Raw genomic sequence first — 10,769 nt, forward strand, 5'->3', positions numbered from 1 at the left:
GCACAACAAGGATTTTTAAGTTTTTGAGCAGATTTTTGAGTTAAGTTGGGCCAGCTTAACTCGATTGCTCAAGTGCGCATGCCCATTACATGAACCAGTTTGAACCGGTTTTGTCGATTGCAAACCGCCGGATTTTTACTTCTTTGCCCATTGACTCTACTGAATTTGAAGACTGTGAGTGAGCATGTTGCGCGTAGACTAGAACAACAGTTATTACGGTAGCCGGTCGCGCTCCTCCGGACGTCACGTGACTTTTTTTGTTGACGCCGCCATATTGGCAGGAAATCTCAGAGTCAGGCTTCGTGAGGCACAGCCAGCTTTGGAGTTTGTCAGCTAAAAACAGTGTCATCATCACTTGAAAGGTAATGTCTCTTCGTCACGCTGTCATGACGGCAGCATAATGTAACTAACTAATCACCGAAAAGAAATCTGTTGGACATCGTGTTAAAAACATGCTAAATATGTTTAAATATACGCCGAATTCTGTACCCGACATGATGCGTTATATATATATATGGGGAAATAGAACTGTGTCATGCTATTTTTAGGGGTGAGACTTTAACGTGTTAATTACGATTAATTAATTATGGCAAAAGGCTTTATTACATTTGATGTGTTAAATGCATAAAATCATTTCCCTACAAGTATTCAGACAAAGTAAACAAGCCTCAAAAAATTTCAAAAGCAAGCTTTGAAAAGGGAACAGTTGCAGGAAATGGACATGAAAATTGCACACTGCTGCGCTTACTGCCTAATTGGACGTAAGATACCAGAACAGGAGCCTGTTTGGGAGATTTTAACGGACCTCAAGGAAATTGTTGACATTGCTGTGTCAAACAGGCCCTCTGACGAAGCACTGTGTTATTTATCTTGAAAACTACTTGATCATCGCAAGTTGCTCACCAGCACCTTTCCAGAGTTCAGATTGAGGCCGAAACACCACTTAATTGACCACTACCCAGAACTTATTCGCTAATATGGGCCTTTAGTTGAATTGTGGACAATGAGATTCGAGGCAAAACATGGCGTCTTTAAAAAGGTTGTCCGTGACACTCACAACTGGAAAAATGCTCACTCTCTCCACAAAACACCAGCAGTTGATGGCATACCATCTGGACAGTGGGAACCTTTTCAAGTCAGTGGTCAGGGTTCCAAAATTGGATTCATCACTCAAGTATGCAACACAGAAGAAGTACCCACATCTAGACAGTGGCTGTGTCCGAAATCACTCCCTAACCACTATATAGTGCACTATATAGTGACCACGCCATTTTGTAGTGGTGTCCGAATGTTTAGTGTCCACTATATAGTGCACTGCATGTATCCCACAATTCACCGCGAAATGTAGTGAGCATCCGATGGTCACTAACCGGAGCAAGATGTCCCATCATGCATTGCCAGAAGTTCTCTGGCAGAAAGTAAATTAAATATGGCAGACGGACGGGAGACTGTGTACAAATGTAAGTATTTTTCTGTTTGACGTTTGATTCCGAGTTTTAAAACAGGTTGTTAATAGGTTGTTAATATGCAATACTATTTAAAAACTTACTGGAGGGTACACGGACATTACGGCACCAATCGTGGCTAGCGACCGAGGTCAGTACTACGGGTAATTTAATGCTGTTTTTCATGTTAAGCTGGAGTAAAAATGTACTACAGCCTATTATAATTAATAAGTAACGTTAGCGAAATTACATTCAAGTGTCAAATCAGCAGGGGAGAAGCTCGTTAATTTATTTTAATCTCGCAGGGACCGACAACGATGTGGCAAGTTTAATCCGCCTGAGAAAGGAGAACGAGCGCCTTTTTTCAGGCAAACGCTTCGCCTCCGCAGCCGGTTGGGAGTGAATAAAGGTTATTTCATTCTTGTGAAACAGTGACGTTATCTTATTAAGATGAAAACTGAGAACAACTGTAAAATGACACAGACTTTTGGCAAAATATCTTAAGCATTTGATACTGACAGCATTAATGATAGGTTAATTGTTGTTGTTTTTATCATCCTGTACGTGTTGCATTTTTTAGAGCTATTCTGAAAGAGATGGGGCTGACGGGTGTGGTGACACCTGCCCGGGCGGGCAAAAAATGGGAAAATTAAAAAAAAACATACAAGGTAAGGATGCATCATAATTAACTACAGCTCTATTTTGTGAAAGCATAGATGAAAGTACAGTGACTTTTACCAGTAATTACACACATCAAATGTGTGTATATTGCAATGTGTGCAGGAGCTGAGGAAGCCACCAACAGGGAGTGGCACTGAGTCAGGGGAGTCCACTGCCAGAGATTGGAAGTGGTTCTCCCTCATGGATGAGGCAATAGGTGGGAGGCCTTCTATTCGGCCTCCATGTCTTATTGCCTCAGCCTGGGGGGAGAACCCACCAGTCTCAGCATCAGCCTCCCCTGATTCAGTGCCACTAGAGACAGAGTGTCAGGGTGCTGAGCAGGACTCAGAGTCTGAAGAGCCAGCTCCAAAGCGACAGCGACGTGACCCAGTTCTAGAACTGTTGGAGAGGCAGGAGAAGAGGGCAGAGGAGAGGGACAAAAGGGAGGAGGAGAGGGAGGAGAGGCTTTTGAACCTCCTCGAAGAAATTGTGGAGAAAATGTAAATTAGATTGATAAATAACAAAAAGGAAATACATGTCTCACTTTGTTTTCAATTGAAATACAGTTTATCAACGTAACTACTAAATTATAACATATGAACATTTGAACAAACAAAATTACAGAGAACATATAAAACAGTTCAAACGCTACTGAAACTATTTACATGAATCACAACTTGAACCAAGAGAAGAGAAGAGGGCAGAGGAGAGTGACAGGTGAAATTAGGTTAGAGAGAAGAGAATTTAATTTGTGAGAAGAGAGAGAGAGAGAACATCTAAACTTAACCTATTAACAACTGATTGTGATTTGATTTATGTATCTTTGTCTCTTAATAATTGTGGTCTTTCAGAGCTGGAGGATTGTTTATTGGTGCTGAAACAGCAGCAGCAATGCGACCACGCAGCCGTTCTCCACATGCCAAATCTGGCAAATCTGGCTGGACCTGATCGCCGCCATCATCTGGCCCCAGTGCCTCCTCCACAGGCTCCAGAATATCTCCATCTTTTAAGCAGAGATTGTGGAGAATGGTACAACAGGCGATGACTTTCACAGCAAAGTGTGGCTTCACCTCCAAGGCCTTGAAAAAAACTGAGCGCCACCTGGCCTTCATGATGCCAAATGCCCTCTCAACCACGGAACGGGCCTTGGCGTGGTGCCTGTTAAATCTGGCCTCAACAGGGTTTCTGACAGGCTCCCTGTAAGGGGTGATGAGGGCGATTGGTTCCGAGGTGCAGGGATACCCACCATCTCCAAGAATCTGGAGGCCTTCAGGTGGGTATAACTTCTGGACATAAAGGGGGCTGTTCTTCAAAACTCTGGCGTCATGGACAGAGCCAGGGTAGCCAACAAATATGTCCAGAAATCGGCACTGGTGGTCACACACTGCTTGGAGTTGTATGGAGTGAAACAGTTTTCTGTTAAAGTAACATTGGGCATCAGCACTTGGTGGCTTAATGCGGATGTGGCAGCCGTCAATACTGCCCACAACCCTGGCAAACGCTGCAGATCCAGCCAAACGTTCGAACCCCGCACCGGTTGTTTGAAGCTGATCAGCAGAGGGGAAAAAGATGAGCCTGTTCTTCAGCCTGAGGACTTTTTCGGTGACCCTGTGGACGATGTCATGGACCGTGGATCGCGGGATGGCAAATGCTCTGGACACGACACGGTAAGATGTAGCAGTTGCCATCCAGAAGAGGAAGACCAAAACCTCCAGGTCATGACCCCAGCCATGGTCTAGTGGAGAGCGAAGGAGCTGGATAAGGTGGGCAACAGTTGGCCTTGAAAGGCGGAAGTCTGGGCGCAGTTCACTCTCACCATCAAAATAGATGACCAAGACGGGGACGTGACGGTTCAGGCGACAATACTGAGATGGGGGACCACGCTGTAAAGAATAATTAAAACTGATAACATGGTGTCATGAAATTATGTGTATTAAAGTTATGGCAATACAATCACACTCTGTTGGGTAACTGTTTATAATAACCACCTTTAAAAATTATATTATATTGATAAAAGTGATGACAAAAGCCTTTCTTTATGTTTTGTAAATCATCTATAAACATTTGGCTGTAGAAAGATGCAACTATCATTGATAAATGGTAAATTAATATTTAAACTTAAGTAATAGAGATGGTTGCAGCTTTATCTAGAAAATGTACATAGATCGTTTAATAAGTAAAGCTTAATTCGCCATTTATTAATGATGGCTAGTACAGTGTGACTTAAAGCTGAGTGAAAAGTGACAGTACCACTGTTTGACAAAAGCACTGTGATAGGCTATGAAAACCAGTTGGCTCTATGCTCAGCTCCAGCAGGGGGTGTAGTTTGACGGAGGATAGTTTATTGTTCAGAGAATTAAAGGAAACGATATCTACTCTAATAAACAAGGCGCTAAAAAGTAGGCTATCACTCACAGTTTGACGACGTCTTGCTAGTCTTAGAAGAGCAGCGCATCTTCTCCTTTCTCTCTCTCTTGCCATTCTAATTCTCTTCCTGATCACCAATAATTGAATTATGGACAAAACGAACACAGCCAGACTTACAGTAAACGGCATTTCTATAACGCTACAGGAGTTTTCTAGAATAATGCTAAGTGTGTTTTTTTCCCGGGGAATTGCTCGTAGTTAGATGGATGAGAGGATGAGAGGCGCGAAACAAATTCATGAGTTGTGGAGCAGTACAACAGTCAGTCAGTCAGTGTTTATTCTATAGTTTATTTTATTACACATTTCAAAACAAGGCAATTTAAATGGCTTCCTACATTCATTGAAAAAAAAAAAAAAGTGTAAAACGAACAGCATATAATTAAACATTCCAGTCGATTACACTGTAACTTTCTGTTACTAAAGAGCCAAGAGAATAAAATATGAAAATATGCTTAAATAGAAAACAAAATACGAAAATAAAAAGTACAGGACAGTAATCAAAAGATTCTAATTTAATAAAAATGCAGTAGTAAATGGACAAGTATTATGTGAGAAGACATTAATGTGGTACGTTTTAATTGTGCGACAGCGATGACGTAATTACCGGCGCCAAGAGAAGTGTCCGAAAGTGTCCAAAATTTTTTTCTGTTGAGCTCACTATATAGTCCACTACATTTATTTCCCTATTTAGGGAGTAGGGAATGAGTGAGTGATTTCGGACACAGCCCTAGTTTGTGGCAGCAACGATGAACCAAATGAAAGTGAAAACATAGATTCTGTGAAACAGCAGCTTGAACACAACTTGGCTTCTCTCCTCCTGAAAACACAAACTGTCCTTCATGTCTCAGAGAGTGCTACTCAAGAAATGTTACAAGGCTTGGATCAGTTGCGGTCACTCTCCAGTCCAGTACTTGAAGACACGGTGAATCAAATCCTTAAACACAACTGTGACGTCAGCAGTGAAGTGGTGACTTAAATCGTTAATGCAATTGTCACCAGTGATGTGCTTAGAAGCTGCACTGCACTGCACTGCACTGATGGGGCCCCATCGCGGGACGTCTTTTCATTTCGGTATCGTTGTAACCAGGTTATAGCAGCCACACTGTCCAGCGCCTATAGAGATACGGAGTCTCGCCTTAACCCGCTTGCCGCATGCAGATCACAGTATAGGAACAGGCGGCAACCTCCGGGTCTGAAAATTGAAGCCAATGCGGAAGTGCAAAAAACTGCAGTTCATTGAGTGACCGCTTGAGGCTGGCTCCAAAAAGGAGCAAATCCCCATTGATCCCCATGTTAAAATGCCCAACTTTACAGCAATATTAAACATGTTTACAGCCTGGTACAAAAAACGGTTTTAGTCTCAATGCCTTATTTCACTATTCATGACAACTGTACGGGGGGTGAATTTTTTTCTAACGCGTTCGTTTATCTTTTATTAAGGTTTAAAATTCTGCATAATTTAAGTCGTCACTGTTTTGTATATATTTTTGACAAATTCTGTGCTACTGTGAGAAGTTAATTTCCCAAACGTGGGATCAATAAACATGTCTTATCTTAAGGGCATTCCTGCTTTGAGTGACAGGTGACGTATGGGCGCGGTCACTTGGCGGTAGCTGCTAGCTTTGGTCTCTCCGCTAGTCCCCAGTTAGCTAATGAGTGTCACGACCATCCGGCCATGTTTGTAGTCAGTTTTGGAAAATTGTACACACAAATACCACTGACAAATACTGAATAAACAATGGCTTGCTGTGAGGTTTATTGTTCTAACAGACCTTCAAAGAAATCTGCTCTTCAGTTTTTTTGGTGAGTGAAACACTGGGTCTGTCTCAAATCGCGTACTTCTGCACTTACAATACCTAATGTGAGTACGTGAGGGCGTTCACACTGAAAATTCCAACGAGACGAAGTGCGCTGCAAGTACCCGGATGGTGTACTCATAACGGTCAAAAGGCTGAGTGTGGAACGCTGGACACTTTTCACCCTAAACGGTAGCCATCTTGGCTACGAAGCGGAAGGGGAGGGACTATCAACCCAATTCAAACTTGCGATAATGGCGGCTGATATCGGCGGCAGTGATTTGGAAGCGGCGGTGGAGCAGGAACTTACAGGTCCATACAGATGTAAGTTATAATATGACATTTAATGAAAATGATCTATATTGCTGTTTTACACGTAGTAGTATTAAATTGCTGCTCGATATACGCCATAACTATGTTAATTTAGTTAAATTAGCGATTTGTATTGACTCAGTGCAGTGAACGAACTCGCAAAAGCTAGCTAGGAAGCATGATCAAAATGGTCATATTTAAGATGTTTGAAGTGTTGCATGTCTACATTCAGTGCATGTCTATAGAGGTTATTTCACTATTTTGGCAGTTTGTACTTTAATGGTGCGAGTGCAAGTAACGTTGCTTGATGTCGACGCGATACACGAATAGCGATTGACTCGTTGTAGTGAACGTACTCGCAAAAAGCTAGCTAGGAAGCACGATCAAAATGGTCAGGTAGAAGTGTTGCATGTCTACATTATTGGAAGCTAAAGTGATGCATGTGTGCATTCAGTGTATATTTAGAGGTTATTGTTTGTCGGTCTGTAATTGAATGACCTGTAGCGTGAGTGTAGGTAGGTCAGGGTTTTTCAAAGTGGGAACCGAGGGCTGATGTCAACGCGATAACGCAAATACTAGCAGTTGGTCAGTCACGTAAAACATACGACAGAGCCTGTTAATGGCAGTCTTTACTGTACATTTGTAATATTATTATAGATTTGAGAGTCTGTTGTCGGTACATTTTGTTCTTAGGGACGGACGAGGACACGAGGGGCCTCATTCTATGGCGTGCTGCCAACGTCTCCCTGTTTACAGGGAAACGAAACGCTGCCATCAATGGATACGAGTAAGTAAACACAAATAAATTATTGAATCAACTATAGTAAGCATACGTTTATGAACTATTAGTAAGTATGACCTAAAGTACATCATTGGAAACCTAACCTTTTTAAGCCACAAAATAACAATACTTTTTATGAAAAGTGTAACTATTAATTTACATTATATTAACCGTTTCTGCATTGCTTTGTCCACATTTGTTTTCTTTAGAAACTTCATATCAGAGAAGAGGCTGGGAGGGAAGGTTACCCCAGCCTTCTGTAAAAAAAAATGGGAGAACCTTAAACAAAAGTTCAAGGTTAGTTGATTATTAGTTTCACATGTCACTTGTCACTTTGCCTGTAAGGTAAGACGTCACAAAGATGAGTTGTGAATTATATTGTTTGAAATAAGTTTTCATAAAAAGGACTAATATGATGTAATTAATAACGTCCATGTTTACACCCACTTACACTGTGCTTATCCTACTATTTTGTGTCAATATGGCTGTGGTGAAACAACTCTATACCTACTAGACTGTCTGATTATGCGTGGGGTGTTTTTTTTTTTTATGCTGTCATTTAATAACAGGATCTGAAGTGCCCCAAAACTGGGGTCAGCACAGAGGGGGGTGAGGCCACTGCCGCTTCTTGGAAGTGGTACACATTGATGGATGAGGCAATTGGGGGCAGGCCATCAGTAACACCGCCTGTCATCATCGCCTCATCCTCCCAGGATGTGGCAGTGGCTTCACCCCCCTCTGTGGTGACCCCTGAACAGGCCAGTACCTCCATGGCATCCACCCCAAAAAGGCGGAGGGTGGATTTCATGGAGCTCTTTGCTGACATGGAGAGGAAGGAGGAGCAGCTGGAGGCGGTGCTGCTCGAGATGCAGAGGGATGAGAAGGAGAGGGAGGAGGCCAGAGCCAGAGAGGCCAGGGAGGCTGCAGACAGGGAGGAGAGGATAATGCAGCTGATGCAGGAGAGGGAGGACAGGCTGATCAGGGAGTTGAGAGAGAGTGGGGAGAGGAGGGATAGGGAGGCGGCTGACAGGGAGGAACGCTTCCTGGCAGTCCTAGAGAGACTTGCCAACAAGTTGTAAATAAGTTTAATTAGAATGATAAAATTAAAAAAAAATAAAATAAATGCTTCAATAAATGCTATAATAAGGAAAACGTTGCACAGCATTCTTTCTGTTTTTGTTACTCTACATCTTAAAATAATATCAAGTGAATGTCTACACACACACGCACACACACAAGTTCTCCTAATTAGCCAAATTAATTATTCAATTTTATTCAATTTAAACATTGTCATGGTCAGGATTGTAACATTGGGTTGCCATCCTGTTTCTCTCCTCTGCTCCACAGATGGCACCTGGTGGTACTGGCTGGTCTCCTGCTGCACCCTCCCGGTTGACATCTGGCTCATCAGGCTCCAGCAGGTCCCCGTTGCTTAGGCAGATGTTATGGAGGATCGTGCAGCAGGTGATGACCTCCGGCACAAACTTCACGTCCACCACCAGGGTCTGCTGGAAAATGGACCTCCATCTGGTCTTCATGATCCCAAAGGACCTCTCCACAACACACCTCGCTTCCGACAGGTGGCTGTTGAAGCGAGCCTGGAGGTGATTGCGGACAGGCTGCCTGTACGGGGTCATGAGGTGGATTGGGTGGGTCAGGCAGGGGTAACCACCATCCCCGATGATGCAGTACCCCGGTGGAGGATAGGCTTGGGCATAGTACACAGGGTTATTCTTCAGGACCCTGGCGTCGTGTACTGACCCAGGGTAACCAACAAACACATCCACGAATTTGGCAGTGTGATCACAGATGGCCTGCAGTTGAATCGAATAGAAAAGCTTCCGGTCGAAATAGCAGGCTGCATCATCAGATGGTGGCTTCACCCGTACGTGGCAGCCATCAATGCCTCCAACCACGCGGTTGAAGGCTGCCGAACCTGCCATACGGGCAAAGCCTGCCCCTGTGCAAGGGAGTTCTCCCTCCGTAGGGTGCCGGACGACCTGACGGAGCAGCTGCAAGATTCTCCCGCTGGTCTTGTGTACAAGCCGGTGAACTGTGGGTCGGGGGATGGCAAATGCCCTGGACACCACACGGTAAGAGGTGCCACAAGCCAACCAGAATAGAAAGACCAGGGTCTCAATAACCGGCCCCCATGCATGATCAGAAGTGGTGCCCAGGACTCCCATTAGGGCGTGGAAGGTCGTTCTAGAGAGCCGAAAGTCGACCTTGAGGTCACTCTCCCCATCAAAATACAGTTTCAGCACTGGCACTGTATTGTTAATACGGCAATACCGAGTAGGACTATGAGGCTGCTGTGTGTGTGGGGGGGGGGGGAGAAGACAGACAAATTAATTTTTCAACAAAATTCTATGTGTTATCAATATGGTTTCTATGGATACTATCTACTAATAACATGCTGCTGTATCTTTGGTGTATACATTATTGTATTTTAAAAATTATGTTTGCATATGAAACAAGTATATTCATTCAAAGAAGATAATGCTGCATAACTTTATAAGCTGTTTAACTTGTACACTTTGCATTACTACAAGCAATATCAGTTCATATTATCAGTTGGTATATTAGTGTTCTGAAATCTATGTACACAATACTAATATGTTTTTAATTCATGATCAAGTTAAAGCAGACAACTATGGATTCTGATACTTTAAAAGTAAGCTAGAAGTTAAGACTGCTGTGTATTGCTGCATAACATTAGTCTAATGTAGGAATACAATACAAAGACAATAAAAAAGCAATACATGCATCTACATACCAGAAGATGTTCTTGTTCAGCCAATAAAAGCAGAGCTCTGCGTCGACGTTGAAGTAGACCCCACGTCGCGTTGAAAGTCTCCATTTCCAACAAGTTTAAAGGTCTTGCAATGACAACATGGCTTAAAATTTGGCGCGCTCGCGGTCAAAATCAAAATACGGCGTTAGTCATTCGTCATTTCCGGTAAGTATAGGCGTAGCATCCGATTTGAGACGATACTACCTTTTTGAAAATTACACTCTACGGACACAAGTGCATAGTGGTCATAGTGCATGATATCGAAGTGTACTGACGAAAGTACGCCATTTGAGACACAGTCACTGGCTTTATTCCAGTGTTGTTTCTGTCAACGATGACGTAATTATTTCGTTGACGCCCCTTTTTTTCCATGACGATAACGAGACAGTGACGAGCTAAACATGGCTCTTTGATGACTAAAACATGACTAGACGTGTGTAGGCTTTCGTTAACAAAACGAGACTGGACGAAAATGTTAGTGGGTGGTCTGTCAGACACACTAAATCAGGGGTGCCCATTACATCGATCGCGAACGACCGCGAAGGTAGTGCGGG

At 43.2% G+C, this 10,769-nt stretch overlaps 1 protein-coding gene across 1 annotated transcript; it reads right to left on the minus strand.

Moving 5' to 3' along the window:
* Positions 1–2,352: 2,352 nt before the first annotated feature.
* On the minus strand, positions 2,353–4,661 carry LOC311505141 (putative nuclease HARBI1; the record flags this gene model as incomplete). Its single annotated transcript, XM_084568546.1, has 3 exons — positions 2,353–2,504; positions 3,022–3,988; positions 4,650–4,661. 3 exons carry the CDS (start codon positions 4,659–4,661, stop codon positions 2,353–2,355), a joined length of 1,131 nt encoding a protein of 376 aa, XP_084424672.1.
* Positions 4,662–10,769: the final 6,108 nt, after the last annotated feature.

Source organism: Chelon labrosus (genome assembly GCF_963514085.1).
Source record: "Chelon labrosus genome assembly, chromosome: 20".
Taxonomy (NCBI): Eukaryota; Metazoa; Chordata; class Actinopteri; order Mugiliformes; family Mugilidae; genus Chelon; species Chelon labrosus.